The sequence below is a fragment of the Mya arenaria genome, chromosome 11 (assembly GCF_026914265.1).
Source record: "Mya arenaria isolate MELC-2E11 chromosome 11, ASM2691426v1".
In the NCBI taxonomy this organism is placed as follows: Eukaryota; Metazoa; Mollusca; class Bivalvia; order Myida; family Myidae; genus Mya; species Mya arenaria.
This window is the reverse complement of record NC_069132.1, coordinates 61656639-61680237: the sequence shown is the minus strand read 5'-3', so window position 1 is coordinate 61680237 and position 23599 is coordinate 61656639. Positions and strand designations below refer to the sequence as shown.

Below are 23599 nucleotides of genomic sequence, written 5' to 3'. Positions count from 1 at the left end.
ATATTTTGAAAACGGAATGCAAAGAAACCGTAATGTCGTCCAATAACTAAGAAAAAAAGTCAAAACAACATTAAGCAAATGCAACGGAAATATGATTTTCTATAACAAAATGTGTTTTTGATAGATTTGCATTCATGTTTGATAAATTTATCGGTTGCATGAACGATGACGATTATGCATATTCACGTACATGCGTATTGGTAAAGGTAAGATTTATTAAAATTTGCGATGATCATCTATACATAAACATGATATATAACTTTATAAAGATATGTCATATACATGAAATCATAACCATTTAACATTCCTGGATGATAACCAGAACTATCATCAAACGATGCTCCGAGTGGGGATCAAACCCGGGACCCTCTGATCAAGAGTCCGATACGTGCAATCTGAGTTAGCAAGTTCGCGTTTTGTCGAAACCGTGCACGTGCTTAATAAAACCGGAAACAGCGTCATAAAAATACAAATGCAGAAGAACGAAGCAGACGACATGAATATTTGGAAAAAAATGGAAAGTTTACCAAAGAAAACATCAAGAAACGGATGCAGAAGCTGGTATAGATTCGTAAGAAATGCAAGCGTGACCTTCTGGATTGAAGACGAGTTGTTGAGTAAAAGATTTTAATAGACGAATTGAAAAAAAAAATGCTGCAAGTGCGCGGAACAGTTGTTGTTTACTAACATAACTTCAGAAACAAAATACGTTCTCGGGAGTATTCTTCATAAAGAATGCATGTCATGTCTGGCTGACAACACAGTGCCGACTGGAAAACGACACAAGGCTTGTGATCACAAAACCGGAACTCGATGCTTTGCTGTAACTACAAAGTTAGCTGCAGGTAAATGGTTCTTTCGAAAATAACAAAAGTAAAGCTAAGCAATAGTTTGCTGCAGTTTTCAGTATGCATCAATATTACTATAATCTCAATGAATTTTACCCCTAAAAACTACCTAAATGACGTCAAATAGCTTGTATATATTGTTTGAAATGCTTCAATTCTTTCAGCCATGATCAACGCTGGCGTTGGGGAACAAGAAATGAATAATATTCTTGACTACATGAACCTTCCCCTTGTTAATAAGAAGACACTCAAGAACAGGGAGCGAAAAATCGGCGAGAGCTTTGAGGTAGTTGCCGCCCAGTCATGTGCACGTGCAGTGGAATATGAAATTCGAAATTATGATTAACTATTCATACATCACAAATGAAATTCTCACAAAAACATAGTTACCATTTTTCTAATAAACGGTAAGTTGTTTATTTCCAAATGTATCTTTATTTAAACTTATGCAACCTATTGTAAATCTTAAATTGGTTTTGCAATATTTTGTGGTTCGAAGCTGACGTAATTAGTTTTGTTAAAGAGCAAGTACCTAAAATGTAATTTTATAGAAGTTTTAAAAGTTGATATTTTGAATCCTAATTTTGCATTTTTTTTCAATGATAACACTCCGTCTTTCATCGAGAGGCATAACATTAAGTATGTTAATCCGCATTTTCTTTACACATAATGTATGTTAAATATGAAATTATTCGCCTCCGTTTTAATTAATAGAGCTTTCTTAATAATATGGTGACTTGACCGTATTGTATTTGTATTATACTTTTTCACTCTTTGAATATCTTGCGTGAAGACGGCCCATAATTCAAATGTTATATTTTAAAAAGATGCAATGCCACAATTTCTGCTATTTTAAAAAACATATCCAGTTGATCATTAAACACACATGATATAAGTCGTAAACATACGGACGGTATACATGCAATATAAACATTTAACAAGACTACCATAATGGGATGTTTAACACTCGTCCGTTTGTGTTCACTATATCAGAGGGCATAACTTAAACGCTATGTGATGAATGGACTTCTAACACAAGTTAAGAATCTTTATGTGAGTATGTGTACAGATTTTTGTGCTCATAATATCTACGGTTTTGATATTAAAACTTACGATAAAAAATGCATTTAACTCAATCTTAATATTTCGCATGAAACAAAACACATATTTAAAGTTTCATATAATGAGTATAGAATTGAAAGTGATATCTTTATCAACAGGTCTTCTTTCTTAAAAAATATGTAATATTATCAGATTCTGTACTTGATTGTAGAAAGTAACCCTGTGAGTTTGTTTTTAAATTTTAAATAATTAAATTAATTCTGTCAGGGTTAATCGGAATCAGAGTTGTAAAATTTGACCAACGGTTTTTGCAATTAAACTGGGATTTAAGATCTCCCACGGCGCATGCAAAATTCGTCATTTACGCAATATTCTATTATAACGCATTGTATATTACCAACTGCTACTAAAGAAACAATTTTTGTATGATTATATAAGAATTTCAAATTTCATTTAAAGCTCATGTCTTTATATTTAGAACTTGACAAACACACTTAAGAATCTATGGCGTCAGTTATATGACGTCAGCACTTCCGAGCTTACAGTGCGCCTTTTAATTATAGGAGTTGACTGACTGAAACAATAAATTAATTACAAAAATAAAATCAATTGATGAAATGGGTTTGCTTCTCTCACTGATTCGTTTCGCGTCATTACTATGAAATGGGTTTGCTTCTCTCACTGATTCGTTTCGCGTCATTACTGTGAAATGGGTTTGCCTCTCTCACTGATTCGTTTCGCGTAATTACTATGAAATGGGTTTGCCTCCCTCACTGATTCGTTTCGCGTAATTACTATGAGATGGGTTTGCCTCCCTCACTGATTCGTTTCGCGCCATTACTATGAAATGGGTTTGCCTCCCTCACTGATTCGTTTCGCGTCATTACTATGAAATGGGTTTGCCTCTCTCACTGATTCGTTTCGCGTCATTACTATGAAATGGGTTTGCCTCTCTCACTGATTCGTTTCGCGTCATTACTATGAAATGGGTTTGACTCTCTCACTGATTCATTTCGCGTCATTACTATGAAATGGGTGGAAAACACGTTATAATTGGTGTTGCGGGAACATCAGGAAATGATTCTTTTACTGACGTTACACACTGAATGTTACGTTACGAATATGGTCTTCATTTTAAACGAAGTCTACATTAATTTTAAACCTAATGGACGGTGAAGTCGTGCTCCGTGATCCTCGTACATTGATTTTGTATACTATAGATTCCATTATAAACAAAACATGTTGAAAAAAACATTGCATTCATCTACAAGATCATTTGCGATATGTTTTTCGATAAAAATAATCATATTGTATGAATATTGTATTCATAATTATATAACAGGTCTATTTATTACGTTAGTTTGTCATTATACGCATAATTATCGACATTATATATCTATGCCTAATACTGAATATTACATAAGAAATTATTCAGTCCGTCATTTTTATAAGAGCCGTAACAAATATATTTTTGGTATGAACCAAATCGTATTAATTTTATTCCCGTAATGAGCAATATGTTATCAAGACTTCTAAACGCTGTATTCTACCAAAGAACTATATTGCATGTATCGGAATCCTTATTTTACATTCTGCACCATTGAAAATATATTGAATGTATACATACTATACCATTGAAGTAATGTTCGAACACTTGTTTTCGTCTTATGTTGTGTACGGAAGGAAATGTTTTGAAACAAATACGTTCGAAAATTGAGAATTGACACTTCCCTAATAAGGGATCAGTTGTGTTTATTTCTAATGCTGCTGCTGATTATGATGATGATGATGATGTTGTTGTTATTGTTGTTGTTGTTGGTGGTGGTGGTGATGATGATGATGATGATGATGATGATGATGATGATGATGATGATGGTGATGATGAAAATGATGATGATGCTGGTGGTGGTGGTGGTGATGGTGGTGGTGGTGGTGGTGGTGGTGGTGGTGGTGGTGTGATGATGATGATGATGATGATGATGATGATGATGATGATGATGATGATGATGATGATGTTGTTGTTGTTGTTGTTGTTGTTGGTGGTGGTGGTGGTGGTGGTGGTGGTGGTGGTGGTGGTGGTGTTGGTGATGATGATGATGATGATGATGATGATGATGATGATGATGATGATTATGATTTCCTTTCAGGTGTACGATGCCCACTGTCTATCACCAGGACATATCACAATGAAACGTTGCCAGGAGTTAGATAAGGTCTATCGTTCCACCGTTCCGGTTGCGATTGACTATCTGTAGTGCTAAAAAACAGATTAGTTAATCGGCAAAAACAATCGCGGCTTTATCATCTTATTTTTCTGAGTTAAATATTAATTCAGGTTGTTAAACTGCTTCGCATGAACAGAATAAAGTAGTGTTTTGAAATGAATATGTACATTTTTGTCAAAATTCTGCAAATCGCTGTACAATTAACGAGCGCATTTGTATTGTTTAGTAAATATTATAATTATTATTATCATCATTATTATTAATATCATTAGTCATTATATAGACGTTTAACGTTATTGAATATGTTCATTATAAACAATAACTTCGACGTTCAACACTTATTATGACGTTGAAGACAATAAGGGTACGTTTAAAATCGAACAAAATGAATGTTAAAAATGCGAGTTATTCTGATATTTTAAATTTATCTTTATTTTGTGTGCAAATATCAAAATCAAAATAAATTATGCTTGTTTCAGTGCATATATATAGCAATCTACATGTTTTTTTCGATGAAATTTAAATATTTTATGTCGTGTTTTACGATGAAACTAATAAAATTACGGTGCCTTATAAGATAGTTGGTGTTTGCACTAAACTTCATCGTAAAGGTATTTTATTTCGCATAAATGATTAAAGGAAGCTTAGCACTTAATGCTGACCAATATTCAGTACATTTAGAACATATTTCATTTTTGAGGTCGAAATATTGTTGAGCAACGTATCCCACCATTGCACTCAATCTTATTATTTAGCATGAGCAATTTTAAAGTTTCATATTATGATTTTATAATTGAAAGTGATATTTTTTATCAACAGGTCTTATTTAAAAAAAAAACTCTTTCAATGTTTGAATACATTCTGTATTATCAGATCCTGCACTTGATCCTAGAAAGTAACCCTGTGATTTTGTTTTTAAAACTTTGAATAATTTAATTAATTCTGATAGGGCTGTTCAATGCAATGAGAACTAGAAGATAAAAGAAACGAAAGAACAAAAAAAATATTTAAATAAACTTAAATAATGATTCACAGTAATAGCAAATGCACTGCTTCTTATAGATCATGAAAAATTATGAAGTCATAAGGTGTGACATATAACACTTTTCAGTATCTGTGTCGTTCAGGACATATTCTACTCTATGTATCTTACTGTTTTACTGTCACCAGTTCTTTAAATATACTGAAACCTGTGCGATTAAATCAACGACTACGAAGTGGAGGACTGAAATATTCTACAGTCAGGCGAACCACCCGACTGTCTATAAAATGACGAACCAGCGTTAACGTACAATTTGACCAATTTAAAGACCTCCCGCGGAGAACGAAAAAATACGCCATTAACGCAGAAGATACATTAATTATTTCATTATTTCGCATTGTATCTTACTAGAAATATCACTGAGAAGCAACTGCTATTAAGGTTACACTATTTGTATAACTGTTTATGATTTCCAATTTCAGTTCAAACTAATGTCTACATATTTATGATTTGACTGCAAACACTCTAGAATCTATGGTGTCAATCGTATGGCGACACCACTGCCGAGCTTAACGTGTGCCTTTGGATAATATATGATGCAACTGTTAGTTCACTGATTGAAACACTATATCAAATACAAAAAAAGAAAAGTTGATGGAATGGGTATGCTTTTCTCACTGATTCGTATCTCGTTAATACGTATAAACGGGTTGAAAACACGTCAAGATTAGTAGTGCAGGAAAGACAGTTAATGATTAGACTAAGATTACATACTGAATGTTACGTTACGAATATGGACCTAATTTTATACGAGGACAACATAAATACTCAGTCGTATGGACGGCGATGTTGTGTTCCGTGAATCGTTTATATGGTTGTTATTATACTATAAACACCAAAACATGTTGATTAAACGTTAATGTTCTAGATCATTTGGGCATTCTTTTGTATGAGTAAAGATGTAAAACGTCCATTTATAACGTTAGTTTGTTATCATCCGCAAATTTACCTACACACACTTTTCATGTTTAATAGTTAATAGTTGATGAGTAGTCATTCAGTACTACATTTATTAAAAGAGACTACATCAATAAGTGTTAAACACATCTTAACTATGCCTGTTATGAGCAATATGATATCAATACTTTTGATCGCCGAATTTTTGTAGAACTACATTGCCTACTTCACCATGCTTCTTCGGTAAAATAACGATTGGCGATGAATCGGGTATTTTAATTAAACAGTCAAATAGTTTTGAAACAAAAACGTTCAAGAATTAGGATTGCCATTTCCGTAATAAGCGATCAGTTTTTATTATTTCTAAGAATAATATGTATTCATCGTTATAATCAATTATTATTTGTCATAATTTAAAGGTTCAAAAGTGCCGTTTTCATTTGGGTCAAAGGGACGTTAATACATTTGCAAGTAGTTCTTAAAGTTTTTATCTATATTTAACTCGATGCTTTCAAAAATGGCGTACCCTTACTACCACTTATAACATGCGTTATACATGTGATTCATATGATTACTGTACATTAAAAAGAAATACCTGCATAAAACGTTCATACATGGTCTTAACGAAACGGCATTCAGAACACATTTCTTAACTTTACAACAAAAAATTCTAATCCTCTCCTGAACATTCTAAGCTGACTCTTATTATACCTATAAGATTATTCTTACCCGAAATAGCCCACTGATCCATTATATAATGAGACGCCATCCATGACAACTTTTCCTTCCTTCCCCAAGATGAACATCGCCCCTCTCCTAAACGCCGCCTTTAACATCCTACATAGCAGCTCGCCCTCAGAGTTGAGAAACAAACTTCCTGTGAACGTGCCGTCTTTATACGGTTTTCCCGGGGACGGATGGTGCGTCTGCAAGTAGGGAAGACGAACGTTGTATAAGACGTGATTTAATGTACATATACATATAAACATGATTGCAACCTAATATTTTGAAATGAGCATGATGTAATCGCGGAATCCAAATTGGTACCTTTATATAAGAACGGAATGTCATGTAAACTGTATATAAACTGTGATATAAACATCGTACTATGATGCTTGTGCTGCTCAGAAATATAGCGAATACTTTTGTTGTGAATTTAGTCAAATATCTACTGCAACAAAGGATTATACATAGATGAGTTTAATAATTCCTATTTTCCCTTGTTTATACTAATAAGGTTATGTTAAACGTAATTTTACCAAACAAAAATTGATATTCATACCGTGTTAGGTTTAAGGAATGCATACTTACATGCATTATCTAGTATTATGACGAAAGTTTCCTATGTATATGCAAGTAAAACATGACAGATTAAATCTTCATAATCAGTATAATGTGTTTTATAAACATATTATGAGGAAAGCTAATAGCTATCTAAATGACATTTAATTAATTAATGTAATTGCGACAATATATCAATATTGGTTAAATTTTAATGGGTGCGAAAGTGAACAGGGTATATTTCCATATTATTTCTATATTTTGTATGTTTGTCTAACTTGTTTTTATGTGTTTTAGATATAATTTAAATAACTACGTTTAAGTTTTTGTTTATTAATGAACATATATTTTATAATTTTAACGAAGGAAAGATCTGTTAAATTCAATAAACAGCTACTACCGAAAATTATTTGCAACTAAAATACATTATCACGCATGGAACAAATATTCCTTTATTCTACGCATATAGTATAATGTTCAATTTAATAGGAATCATGTCATTCATTTAGTTTGAGCATCAAAGTACATGCAAACCTAGCATTCACCCATTGTATCGAATGACATTAGAATTGATTAATTATATTCTATGTAAAATACATTAATATTATCAACTATTTTAATGCGGATTTCAACATAATACGTGGCATTTATGTGCATGGTGAAATTTCCCGTGGCCAAAATAGTCGTATTGCATGTCAAGTTATCAAGGTATAGTTTCCCCCAAGAGCTTTAAATACATAGCAATATAAAATTGGCACGCATGATGTCATCAACGAATATGACGTACGGTGCAAAATAGTATACTTGTGACATAGACTATTTTAGTGTCTGGTGTCTTCTAGTGTCTTCTTAGTCTAACCGACCACATTTTGCTACATATCTTGATTTATGATAATTCAATCAAAACAAGTTTATTGTTTCACATCTATTCTCTTTTTGCTTTCAATATTATCATATAATCCATTTATTATTATTGCTAATGTAATTTTCTGTATGCCACAACAATACAATTAACATACATAGAAATTCGTTTAAGGATCATAATGATTGTTTTAATCTATAGTTCCCCATTCCTTATAAACAAATATTTTCGGAAGGCTCAGACTCCATACTCGACATAAAGCGCTTTAACATTAGCCATTTAAAAAAAGTACGACGTATGATGTTTGCGTGTCATCACATTAAGATAAAGACTATACCTATCTTAGCTTATAATTTAAAACACCTTTCTGTATGTTTAGCCATTGAAATACGCACTTTTGCGTTTAGTGTATTGTATGATGTATATATTCCTGTTTGAATGCACATAATGTTTTAAATGGAAACAAACAAACATTTAATAACGATATTGCAAACACGTTATATAATTGTCTACGTTTGAGTTAAATGAATTAGAAGAAAATTAGTTTATCATGTTTATAAAGGAATAACCTCCAGGTGGCGCTTCATAAGCACGAGTGATTCATACACACGAGTATTTCGTGCGCATATAAATGTAAAGGCAATCAGCAGTGAGAAACCGATACGTTCAAATCGATACAATTGATTGTTAAAATTGAGGTCGTACCGGGTAGTAGGCAGGAGTCCGTGTTTACAGAAATGACCGGACAAAGCATGCTTTTAATCCCCTTACAGAGGGTAAGTCGTATTCAAAATATGATTTTTGTATTTATTTCAAATGACGAATACATGTATTACCATGATGATTCAAACTATACAGTAAAGAAATGGAACATGTAGAAATTAGGAGTTAATTCGGTTCATACATAAGTTGTAACCAGTAAGAAAATGTTTCTTTTGTTTTTAAAGGCATCAATAAAAGTTTGTTAAAGGAAGTTATTTTCACCACTTTAATATTACGTGCTTTTAGTTTTACTTTGAAAGTGATTGTTTCGTTGAAATACTATTAAAGAATATATAGGTGACATGTTTTATTTTGTTTTGCGAGAATCACGTAGGAGAACGATTCAAAACATTGAGGTCGTTGCTACACGGACTCCGCGTTTCTACCACGTGGCTGGAACCACATGAGTTGTATCACAGATGTTCTTCGTTGACGTCACTTCCTGTCCAAGTGCCTGTCAGCATCAGCCATAGTTTTAGCCATACAGTTAACATATAAAGATTAGTATTATAAATGAAATTTAATCTTTTCTCTTAATTGAACGAGAACGATTTGAAGCAATGCTGAATAATTCTCGAATTTTTTGGTTGAGGAGATTTCAAATTCAGAATGCATTAAAATACGTTTTTTTAAAGAATACTTATTTAAATATTTTATAAGTTGAGTTGTTAAGAAACTGAGAGATAATAAAGAATGTTTTATGTAAGTTTTTAGGATTTGATCTGTATCTGCTAATGAATACAGATATTGTTTTTATACTTTTTTATGATTGAAAGTACATTTGGCTTGGCTGCCAATATAATCTCTAAATAGATGAATTGCCTGTCTTGGCTGACAAGCCATTATAATATGTGTTCCTTAGAAAAAGTTGGGATATGTAGATTGTGTTTAGTTTTGTAATAATTGGAATGCATTTAATCATTTCTTATGATATTGTAAAGATGTGTTATTCAAAGATCGTTGTACACAATTATGATACGCTTAATGTCACTGCACTACATAATTATTGCATTATTAAAAAGAAGATAATCTGAAGATCATATGAGCTGCATCGCTTATTCACGGCGGAAACGCCGGAAATGAATTAGTAATACTTTGATGATATGAAGTAAATTCGCAATGATTAAGATGGGGCGAAGTGAGTTTCAATCTCATTGGTTTACCTCTTGTCATTGCTGCAGGGAGTGTGTATTGAATGACCACCAGTTACGGTACAAGTAAATATTGTTATAAATTTATTAAATTCAGCATTGATGGTTTTTGGCAGAATCGCCAGAGGTTAATTAAAATGTACACTGAACACGGTTGAATCACCAGTGCTAGTTTATTTATTATATTGTTATGAAGCGAAATTAAAAAAGCGGCATCGCTGGGTCATGGCGGAATTGCCAGAGATGAATCGTTAAAGTATACGGTGACATCACCAGTACTAGTTTAAATGTAAAATTGTTGTTTTATTGCTTGATACGACTTTAATAATTTTAAGTCATAAGCAATGACTGTTAACCGAATTGATTTAAGTCAATACGTTATAAATGGTGTTTATAGAAACATGTTTGTTTATACGTCTATTTTTGCACACGCACAAAAAAGAAACTTTACCAGAAGGATCGGCGGGCAAAGTGGACCTACTATAGAAGTGGATGGCCACAAGTAGTGTTTATCAATATGTAAGTAGTTATTTCAGTTAGAAAGTTGGGTTTATCTTACGGTGTAGGGAGAAGGGATATTTTGCCTGCTAAAGTTTTTACTTTTGCAATATATTTATTTTTATTTATACGAAGTGCTAAAAAAGTAAGTGTTTTGTGACTTTGCTGGTTTCATCTGTCCTGGGTTTTGTACAGATTTTTTTAATGTTATGCAGTTGATACAAAGTTATGAAACAAAAACAATTCTTACATATATAGAGACATGTCGATGATTATCATGGCTAGAATTTCCAAGTTGTGTCAAGTTTAAATAACGATTCATTTATCTTAAATCAAGGATGAGTGTATCCAAATTTATATTGTCTATACATGATTATGTATTAGTGTTTGTCCTACATTGTCAGTCTAGCAGGGGCGCTAGATCTTTAAAATGTTTCGTTTCTTATTTTGAAGAATCGTACTTATTTTTGAAGACGACTCTTCAAGATTAAGTCATTTGCTTTAAATGCGCATGCGTATATAGCCAAGCCTACTGTTTGCATATGCAAAGGCGCATTTTCAGTGTAAACACTGATTTAAATGACGTCACAATATATCGAATTGATTGACAAGTCGTTTTGACAGGCGCACGGCTTAATTTTAAAGCTGATGCAATTTGGGAGGGGCTAACGCTAAGTAGGTTATAATTTATGAAGTCATTTCTTCTTGAATAAAAATCCACGGTCGCTTCGCTGCGATGCGCTTCCTTGGGTTACTTATTTTCGAAGAAATCACTTAATAAACTCCAGCCTATACATAGATACATTACGAGTTTTTCTTCAAAAGAGTCCTCTTATAGACGTAAGAAGCCGTTTCGCTAGGATATTATCGAGGAGAAGCCGTGGATAAAACTGGTGTTCTTCCAAGCGGAACAGTTCAAACCTCTGTAAGAGGACACTTTTGAAGAAAAAACGAGTAACTGTATCTGACTTATACGACGATAAGTGTACTGAATATATTGCATGGATTCATGGATTTTGTGTAAAGGTTTCTTTAATTTTGTCTTCGGCATTAAGTTTGTAAACAGTAATTCAAAATGTCATCACCAATCAACAATGGGTAGATTTAAAAAATATCATCATATTATAAATAATTGATTATTTATAGCGGAATTCCCGTTTTTTAAATTTGATTGGTTTCCCAAGTGCTTCTCTGAGACTTCCAAAATAATAATATTGAAATAGTATTGTTGTTGTTGTTTTCTATAGGAGGTTATATAATGGTATTCAGTGAAGTATAATGTTCTACTTTTGAAGAAAACGAATTAGAAGAAAACTAATTGTCCGTGTTTATAATGGAATAACCGACAGGTGGCGTTTTGTAAGCACGAGTGATTCATATGCATGAGTACTTCGTGCGCATATGAATGTTAAGACATTCAGTTTTGGGGAACCGATACGTTCACATCGGTTCAATTGATTTTTTTTATAAGAAAATGTTAAAGGTGAAAGTTGTCTGTTATTATGCAAATTATTTTGTAAATGATATATTTGTTTTCACTTGTCTGCATCAAACATAGCGATGTAATACACACTGATATAGTTCGTATACATGAGCATGTAAATGATATGTTTTCTATACATCAATTTTAAGGAGCTTATGGGTGATAAGGCCCGACATCTAGTTGTACAAGACAAATTATGTAAATATGTATGCCAAACGGGCAGACGTTTCTGAGTTTTCCCTAGAAGGAGTGTTTTGTCTCCGTTTTCCCTCGGCCAGTCGACCACGTCTGTTTTATTTTTGTCAAGCATGTTGTTATCTAGAAATACTTTGCTATGTTGCAAATCCATACTGTATGTGTTTATCGGTTACCCAAGTGCTTCCCTGAGTCTTCCAAAATATTATCATTAAAATAGTATAAATTTTGTTTTCAATAGGAGGTTACAGAACTCAATGGTATTTAGGGACATGTTTAATCGATTACACGTTAGTCCTTAAACCAATTTTAATATAAATCTATTTTACTGGAGATTTATGTCACTTCTACATTTTATACATTTATTATTTTATGTTATAAGTCAGACAGTTCGAAAACATAGTAAATACGTGCTAAACCATCAAATTTATGTTCAAATAAAAGTGTTCGTCCAATGTTTTGTACAAATATTTAAGAATTCAGCTACAAGAAAACGTTTTAAAATGGAATTGCCATTTTCCTTATAAACGGTAAGTTTATTCCCAAAACAAATCTTTATGCAAAAGTATGCATTTTTTTTAAATCAAATTATTATTTAGCACATTGGATGGTAAAAAGGACATATTCAGTTTTGTCCAAACGGAAGTAATATCAACGGTTCAAAAGCATATATTAAAGGTTATTGCTCAACTCAATACAATTATTCATATACATATTTGTTATTGTTACTGTATTCGGTATAGTACAATTCAAGCTACTTAAACAAAATTGCACATCATTCTCTTAACTTAACCTTGATAATGTTTTATATATTTTGTCCCTTTATATATAGTCAACTATTTTTGAAAGGGAAGACATCTAATTTGTAATACATCAAGACATGTGTACGTTAATGGGCATATACGGCCTCTATATTTCAAAAATATTAAGTTATTAACTGCTGTTACTGACAGTTTTTAATAAATAGAGTAACATGTAAACTGCATTTTATTACGAATAGTTTTCCGCTATGCCAACAGATGACGTCAGAAACGGCACGCAAAGCACGTGGTTTCGCGCCAAAAGCGTTGATTCTGCCGATTTTTGCGTTTTTAAAGTAAAAATAAACACAGAGCGCATGCAAGTGTCACTGAGATCTTTTCACATAGGATTCAGTATTATCTTATTTACTTCTATGCACAGTTTGGTCGTGACACTTATCTGCGCTCTACCCTTAAACACCAAAAAAAAGCTTCTTAATTTGTACGTAATTTAAAAATAATACTTTTGTTTTTTTTCCTAGTAATGTTAATTTAGACCTTAAATGTGACCAAAAAGTGTCTAGTCTGTCATATGTGTTCGTGTGTTTTGGTTTAATACATCGTCTGAAACTTGAGATCACTCATAAATATTTTTACTAAAAATAGTCGATTCAATATTTCCAAAAATCGGTTGAGTACCGCCATGATTTAATCAAATATCCGTTTCTAAGCAGACGCTCCGAGACTTGATTGTTCGTGTCGAGTATTTTTCAACGTTTGAAATAGTATTGAAAGGTGTAAGTGATTTTTTTAATCAAAGCTTCAAGATCTGGATCAACCCAACAGCCAACCGCAGTTTATAAGGTGATGTATTTTTATCTTCATTTGATATCTGACTCTGAGTGAAACGAAGTGAACTAGAAATGAAAAGAACAATAATAAGAATAGAGCTGATACGTTATACTACCAGATTTGCTAAATGATGTCTTTAATATTCTGCTCGAGAAAAAGTCGTCTGTGAAATGGCGCCAAATTACAACTAAGGGCACTAATTCCCTTCATGTGAGAAAAAAAGGGAGATAATAAACTTAATACAAAAGTATTTATTTTTAAATTTAATTTGAGAAATTGATTTGTTTTTGTGCAATAAACATTTTCACTAATATTTTTAGTTATATTTAATTATTTAAAGTTATTTGTTTTTCTATAAAAGTACGTATATTAATGGTTGTTTGAAAAGGAAGGTTAAACACAACTAATAGTTCATAGCCCGTGTTGAAACATATTTTGGTGAAAAAGAACAACAAAGAACCATATATCTGTATGAAACATGGAAACATAATACACTGGTAAAACATTAAACAAATAAAATTAACTAATAAAGGCAAATTGTCCATGTCAAGTACATTATACACAAATAATGGACGCGTGGTATATCGTTTATTGTGGTAGTTAGTTTACAATAAGATTTGTATGTTTTCAGTATGGCTAAACAGTACACGTGCATAGTTTACACAAAACGTTTAAAACCAAAAGATAGACGGCCAGTGGCAGGGTCACAACATAAACCACTAAGGAAATATTTAAGAAAAACATTTTTAATTGAAAGGACCTGCGACGATGATGTCATATGTAACAAATGTAAGCTGGGATATTACCAAAATAGCAAGACCAAGGACCGTAGGAAGGCCGTCGAAGTCAAGCAATGTACAATAAGAAGCCATGTGTGTAACATACGAGTAAAATCTACAGGGAAAGGCATAGTCGTTTTGTAATTTAAAGTTATTACCATTATATATCATTGTACATGTGTAGTATCAAACTAATTTATTTTCTAGGTAATGATGAAGATGAACTATTGACAGCCGCGCGGTTGATTTCGATGAGCCGCCATGAGAACCTCTTGCAAGCAAGGGTTGAAGAAGAAGGACTCGACCATCTGACTAAGTCCTCCGGTTGGGCACTATTGTCTGAACCTGGTGTGGTGCCGGACTTTCCAAAGCTGGACGAGTCCGACCTTAGGACTTTGCCTGTTGGTGTTTACCAACTTAAGCTTGCGCCATCCTACGTACAAGAACACCTTGATGAACATGGCAACTTCGATATCTTTGTTCGCGAGCAAACGCCTGGCCTTCTTTGTATTAAAATTCAGAGTAGGCATATGTCAGCTATCAGATACAAATGCTGGGTTGGGTATAACGAGGGCGCCATTAATGGGTGGTACTGTAAGTGTAAGTCGGGTGCCAGGGTTGTTGGCATGTGCGCACACATAACAGCGGTTGTATAGCACTTGTCATACCAGCGTCACAATGTCATGGCACGCGGTGTCAGAAACTGGACCGACGCTCTAATTGACACCGCTGAGCCTTAAATTGATTGAAGGTTTGATCTTTCATATCATATGACTTCGCCATAGATATAGTGATGATATTTTTAGTCTGCTGTTTTATGTATGCATGCGGTGCTCACGCTTTCACAATGAATTAATGATTTCTTCTTTTTTTATAATAGATATGTTGTTATTTTCTATTAAGAAAATGAAACATATCTGATCATAGATACATTATTATCTATTTCTTGATTAAATACGTCACTTTCGTCCTAATTTCAATTCAAGGACTTTTTTTTGTTTTTTCTTAAAATTCAGTTCATGGTGGTATGGTATGTTTATTAGTACTTTCATTATATTCGATCGGTGTTGAATGAAATTGGTGATGATACTCCGGGTCCTGGCGTTTATGGCAAATTGAAGGTGGTGTTAGTAACTCCGGGTCCCAGAGTGACAGTTCAACCACCGCACACATATCCTGGGCGGTTGACCAGTACTAGGTGCCTTCACTTCTGCAAGGAACTGACAACTTCTGTACATGCCAGGGGCAGTGGTACAGTGCGAATGGTCGTAGAAAGGATTTCATAACTAATCACTAAAGAAGTGACCTGGTCCGCCCGGGAATCGAACCCGGGTTGTCCGATTAACAGTCAAGCGCTCTACCGACTGAGCTAACCGGCCGAATATATTGTATGGAAATTAGAAATTATAAACACTAATAAATTAACATATTATTTTTATAAAATAAATTAAGTCCAATAAAATGTATTTAATTAGGTATGGTAATTCATAAATAATAACTTAATTGTTTTGCAAAACTAATATAAAAAGTAAAGGGAAGTAATTTTTTTACATGGTATTAATTAATACAATTATGACAATGTTGTGTTTTAACTAAGTGTGTGTATATTTGGTTTTACAATAAATTGAAATATAACCAAAAGGAGATCCTTATGCCATTTAAAACTTTATATGATAAAGATAAAAACAAACAAAGATGTGAATCAGTTTTTGATTTATAACGTACAACACCGAGCGCAACGAAGCATCAATATCTCGCGGTAGGCAGTGGAATCGTGAAATGCACGTACGTTACTCAACAAGTCGCCATTTCAAGGTTTTTTGAAATATTTCTTTAAAACTTTGGAAATACGAGCTACACATGTTCATTATTCCGTGATGTATTTTTTTTAAAAATCTGGGTGAGGCCGATTTCGGCCCAAAACGTACGTTGTCCTTTGTTAATCAATCGTCCATATAATGCAACCATAAACGCATATGCACGCGATGTGTTTTGATAACTTTAACTGTAAATATTAAAAACTACAGTAGTATCATTTTACTAAGACTATTCGTTTAGTTATTCATTTAACTTTTTCACAGGTTTAAGATTTCATGGTGTAATATGTACATACTGTGATTACTGTAATTAATTTGAACTATTAACATCATTAAATTTCTATATTTCATATAAGCTTTTCGTTTACGTCGTTTACGAAACATTCCTCTGTATAGTGCAGGCCAAAGGTTATAATGTTAGATTTGATGGCCGGCATTTCGGTCGCCAAGGATATGTCGTAATCGATATGCAATAAAGATAGGAATACAATTCATTTGACTATGTAGCATGCATGTTCATTTAAATTTAATTTGTTTGTTCGTATATATGCAATATATACGTGATACGTATATATATATATATATATATATATATATATATATATATATATATATATATATATATATATATATATATATATATATATATATATATATATACACGTATCACATGTTATACCTTGTTGTTTCCCATTTCTTATTACCAACATTTCTGTTGTTTTTTTTAAAATCTTTTATAATTTAGCATTGTTCATTTTTCTGAAGGTAAAAATAATGAATAGCCCTCTGCACGTTTTATAAATATACAATAGGACTGCTTTTGCATAATTGTCAGTATTTCAGAAAGTCATACGCTTATATCTCATGTTCTTATATAATCAACATTTATTAAATAGAATGATTCATTTCTCATCTTAAAAATATATATTGTTTGTTTTGTGACAAAAATTTGAAACGTTTGGTAATTGATATACCTAAACAGGAAATGACGTCATGAACATACACAAAGATTTGACGTCACACTCTAAATGAAAGCAAATTTCGAGTGTTGAATTAAGATATTGACTGAATATCGCTCAGTATGCATTATACATATAAGGGCAGTAAAATGATCGGATGAATCTAATGTAAAATATGCATTTCTAAACATTACTGGTCCAATCCTTGTATGCATAAATTAAAACATGTCTTCGAAAGTACTCATATTACTTATCTCATAAAGTGAAGTACATACTTACATAAAGCTTTTAAATTAAGATCTACCTAACAAAGACGTTAATGGGATAAAGTTCAATTTGACTTCTGTAAACGGATTAGTGGTTTAAACTAGCCTGTTGCTAACTCGTTTGCATTAAGTGAGTGTGGAAGACACCCTATATAATATACAACACGTTGCAAAGTACTGGTTAAAACTGATACACATGCCAGAAAACCGTTATCCACGACAGAGCTATCTTTTGCTTAAATCACTGTATGAATCAGGTCGTACAACATGGGCAACAAGTGTGAATAATTTATTATTTGAAAACGGCTTTGGTTATGCGTGGATTTCACAAGAGATTTGAAACCAAGAACATTTCTTAAGGCTATTTATTGAAAGACTTACAGATTGTGCTGTGCACCAACTGTAGTTATATATAGAGGCTTCACCTACAGCAGTCCATTATAAACATTTCAAAACTGCTATTGATGCCGAACGAAAATAATCATGTGATCTATCATTTATATTGAAGAGACACTTGCCCAACTTTAGGTGCTCAAGTTAACCGTTGATGATCGAAAAGGGTCGACACTTGAATATTGAGCGTGAATTTAGGTTTGCCCATATGATGAGTACTTCAAACCTAACTGGGTTTTGTCTATTCCCACGCAAGAAGTTTTCTACAACATTATGTCAGAAATGTCAAAAAATAGTATTTTACTGATTTCAAAATATATTCATAACGCTTTTATAACTACAGAAACATTTCTTAAACATAATGATCACTCGTTATAGTGGTATCCACCTGTGCTTTATTATCATATATGCATCTTATTTTTATTCTTATATCGGATGAGTATGATTGCAACATTGATGTACAAGCATGTTGATTCGTTGCATTTTCAAACATTTGTTTAAATGAGTTTGCAAGAATATTATTGATATCTCATTGCATTAAAATATGTCTTGTTCATCATTGTATTATTTCTATGTTGTTAAATGTATATGAATGAATAACTGTATAATGGGCCGGATGCCGTAGCTTACAATAAACTATATGTTATGTTATGTTATGTTATGTTATGTTATGTTATATATTAATTCTAACAGTATAAACCTTTGCAAGTACCTGTTAGCTTATAACACGTGATTAAAAATAAGAATTGTATACAAAATGATTACCGTCTGAATGCCATCCGGGAATGTAAAACTCAACTCGATTGAAGGATCACCGAGTATATCGTTGCTGTTCTTTACTTCAACTGTTCCAGTTGGTTGAGTCCCTTAAAAGCAAAATTACTTTCATAAATGTTAACTCCATAACAGATTTGATCACAATTCAATAATTAGTCCCTGGAGGTTAGATACACCTCATCTTTTTGTGCTTTAAACATTGATTATATTAATCACATCAACAACAACACATACCAGTTGACATGCAACTTAATATTCGCACCAATCTTTGCAATGAATGATACATAACAATGTAATTAATATCATTATGAAATACTTACTACGGATATTTTTTGTAATGCATCGTCCATTAATTTATGTTTTGATACCTGTACAATACGTAGTTATTTTAAGAAAACTTACACTTAATGTTGTCTTTCAGGTGTTGAATTTGTTCCTTGAATACTGTTTTTTCCTTAAAACAGACGAAATTTGGATAACTATCACTATTTATAAATGGTATATGCAAAGCATTTAAATTATTTCATACACAAAATAATAAGTAAAGTAAATGAATTCGAATATATACTTTATCAATATGGCAATACTTATCCAAAGACCAGTGCGCTTTTTATCACGCATATGTTGCCCTTTGGGTTCCAAATGCAAACCATCCTATAATAACACACACGTCAGTGCGCCTACTACCTACCTATGTTCCGGCATGGAGTTTCGAAGCCCAAAACCTCTATACAATTACATAAAAACCAGGGAACTAATTCGCATGCCTATGTTTACCTCCGGGCGTTCGAACCTACAACCTTCCTTTAATTACACAATAAAACCGGATTAATTAGACTTGCTCTCGCTCGGAGTTGGAGCCCCTAACATTCCTATAATTACAAAACGATCAGTGCGCTTACAAGCACGGCTATGTCCTCTCTCCTACAATTACCTACACCAGTGCTCTACCTTTCACGCCTTTTTAACCTCTCATCGGTTGAAACACCAAACCTTCTTTTAACAACCAAAACCGGCGCGCTATCTTACACGCCTATTTGACCTCTTGTGAGTTAAACACCAAACCTTATTTTAACAACCAAAACCGGTTCGCTAACTTACACGCCTATTTAACCTCTAGTGGGTTAAAACACCAAACCTTCCTTTAACAACCAAACCGATGCGCTACCTTGCACGCCTATTTAACCTCTCCTGCCTTCGACAACCTAATATTACTACAAAAATTACTTACACCGGTGCGCTACCTTTCACAACTTTTTGAGCTCTCGTGGGCTCGAACACCAAACCTTCCTTTAACACCTACACCGGTGTGCTACCGTTCACGCATATTTAAACTCATGTTGCTCCGACCACCAAACCTTACTACAAACATTCTTAAAATTATGTACACCCGTGTGCTCACTTTTACGCCTATTTAACCACTCGGGGATTCGAACACCCAACCTTTACTACAATGACTTACACCGGTTCGTTCACTATCACGTCTATGTAACTTCTTGATGATTCCAAGACCTAACCTGCATTCATGTACTTACACTGGTGCGCTAACTATCATGCATATTTTACCTCTCGGTGGGTTACTTAAACTGGTGCGATAACTATCACGCCTATTTATCCTCTCGGGGGATTACTTATACTGGTGCGCTAACTATCACGCCTATTTATCCTCTCTCTCTCTCTCTCTCTCTCTCTATTTGTATCATTTGATAAGTATGACAAAGTATTGTTAAACGTATTGTTGTCGGCTACTGAAAATACACTAACAGGACAAATCTCTGTAACTTCTTGCTTAAACCAAACAACAAGGAAGCATTACGCTTGTAGGTACCTTAAACAACTATTATATATTACAAGTAAGGACCTGCTCACAAGCACGCCTATGCTTCTGCTTGGAGTTTGATCCCCAAACCTCCATAGAATTGCACAAATACATATGTTCCCGATCGGATTTGAGCCCCAAACCTTCAAACAATTGCCTAAACCGCTATTGACCTTTACGCCTATCTATTAATTTGGTTTAATTACATTGAAATCTACATTAGATCTACAGCATTGATTATATCATCCATCACATAAAATAACTAAACACTCTAACACAAGAACGATACTAAGTTTCAAAGTGCACTCATGTCTTCTCCAAATCGCACTTGCCCAAAATACGTCTGAATAATGACAAACCAGGTTGGTTCACGTGTCCCTAAAGCAGCAGTACCCGTACGGTATGGACAAAAAAGACATCGCTTAAAGTATCTGGGAAAGCTGCATAAACATCGGATGTGTAGTGTTATTGCTAGAGAACCGGCTTGTAATATTGAGCAAGTTTTTCTGTTACGGTAATAGACTCGAGTTTTGTCCAAATGTCCGCTTTTTATATTTATCACAATTTTTCAATAAATGAATTAATTTAATATTATTAATATCAGTCAGTCCGTTTAACATCATACAACCATTGTGTATACAAATATATTTTGACTTCATCATCATACAAGTTTAAATTATTTAGAAACCATAATTGATATTAAGTGAATAGTATTGAATTTAACGGAAATGCATATTTTTATCGTATGCTGTGAATATTTTGAAATTACTTCATTTTCTTATCAATACAAGAATACAAGAGTAACGATTTTAACAGATAATGTATTTTAAAATGGACGTTTTAATGTCACATACTTTGCTAAAAGCCCTTACTTTGGCTAAATAAAACAACTAAAGTTGGAAGAGTCACTGTGTTTTTACAGGCAAGATCGCCTTGTGATTATTGTTGTTATACATCAAGGATTTTGTGGGAATAATTAATGTGAACACCGGTTTCACTGTGTGCAAAAATTCATCAGTCAGCCATGTTTTGCATCATATAGTTATTTCAGTACTTGTTCATACACAAGGTTAAGTTTTTGTTTGCATTCGTTCCCTATGTCTATTTGAGTCACGTACTTTCCTGGTATGTTCACATTTTGTAATGGAATGTTAATGATAGTTTCTACGATGCTTTTTTAAGTATATTTGAATAACTTACAAATGTCGGCATGGTTTACAGCTTATAATCGACATAGACAAATACAGACAACGTGAGAGAGTTTGATTTGTTTTTGTTATGAGTGTTCAATTTCATTGGTAAGATCAATTTTGATGTGATGTGTTGGGTTATGTGCATTGTTTTTTGTGATGTTCGTCAAATATAATTATACGGTGAATTTATAATATATTGTCATCTTTGATAAGTTTTAGCAATTTAATTTTATCTGCCACTGCACGTGATTAACATGTAAATACAGATTTTTAATGACTGTTACGATATAAAGACATTTTAGCTCACCTTTAGGAACTATACTATTAATTCCATGCGTATTAGTGTTGACATATATGTATATATTTTCAGAACGTTTAACTCGTTGTATAAGATGTTTGACGATTTACGTGTATGAATTTAATACCGACAATAGATTGTGTTGTTTACTCGTGGTATGTATAACTGCAGAGATGAATGAAACTTCGGATAAGATTAGAAACCTACCCTGAACTTAAGATGATCCTACTATTAAACCCATAATGTATGCCACATATAAAAGAACGGACACCATCATAAAACGTAAGTATGACTCGATATTTTATCTAATATCACAATTATGAGGGCTTATCCGGAAATGCAGTGCCATATTAATGTGTTTAATCTTCATACGTATTTAGATTATATTATTAACATATTTTTATGGAGTTATAAGACCGATTCTCTCATCAAACACATGCATGTTTACAAACGAAAGTAGAACATTTTCATCAATTTTCAGCTGATTTTCACTCAAGAAGCCAACATTTTAGATAAAACCACTATTATTGATTGCTTTTATTTTGTCGGGAATACAAATGACCGCCTGTTTACCGGAATAAGCATGTTTTTACTCCGTGATTTACTACAAGTACTCTCCCTGTCTAAGATTTGATTCATTAAACATAATGGTGAAGCTTTCATCTACTTCATGTTTTTTCTCGTTTCGGCTCATCACATAGCATGTTCCTTGTCTGAAAACGTGTAAAATGATCTTACACATCTGAACTGAATCAGTTACGTTTTCTAGGATATTCTTTATAGTTTACACTAGAAACTAGAATAGCTTGGATTTCAGTTTTTTGACCGGTCAGCTTAGGTTTCTTGAATGTCATATATTTATGCATCTAATTGACTAAATACACCTTTGTATTGATATCTTACCTTTTCATATTTCTCTATACACTGTTTCGCCTTCAGTAACTCTTGTTCAAACCCCTTCCTTGTCTGAAAGCATAGCGGCAAAACATTAGCGAATTCTATAAAAAATGACTAATCCATTTCTTGTCTTGCAACATATAATTCATTCAAATGGTTCAGTTATATTGCCTTCCCTTTAAATCTTCAAAACAATTGATTGTAACAGGCTACACCTTGTCTGAATTATATAGGTTGTATTTCACTCGTTTCAGCTTATCACACAGTTCCTTCTGCAATCGTGAAAGGATAATATGACGTGAGATATGGATAATGATAACTATTGTATTTTATACAATTAAAGCTGAATATATGGGGCCAGGTTCACGACAAAACTAAGACATAAACTAATTTGACCGTATGTTATTCAATATTCCAATTTTACAGTTTTAACAAGAGTCCAATCAGGTGGCCAAAGAGACATTTCCTTAGTTTTAGTAAAAAGGAATCACAAGACCAGCTAG

The 23599-nt window shown here is 33.0% G+C and overlaps 1 protein-coding gene across 1 annotated transcript in view; it reads right to left on the bottom strand.

Annotated features, from left to right (window-relative positions):
* Window positions 1–23599, bottom strand: part of LOC128209890 (girdin-like) — a 36754-nt gene that overhangs the window by 5662 nt on the left and 7493 nt on the right. The window contains exons 6-9 of the mRNA XM_052914148.1: window positions 23103–23165; window positions 19292–19343; window positions 18878–18978; window positions 6804–7000 (exon numbers count right to left, since the gene is read on the bottom strand). Of these exons, the coding sequence (XP_052770108.1) occupies window positions 6804–7000; window positions 18878–18978; window positions 19292–19343; window positions 23103–23165 (413 nt within the window). The remainder of the gene's footprint in view (window positions 1–6803; window positions 7001–18877; window positions 18979–19291; window positions 19344–23102; window positions 23166–23599) is intronic.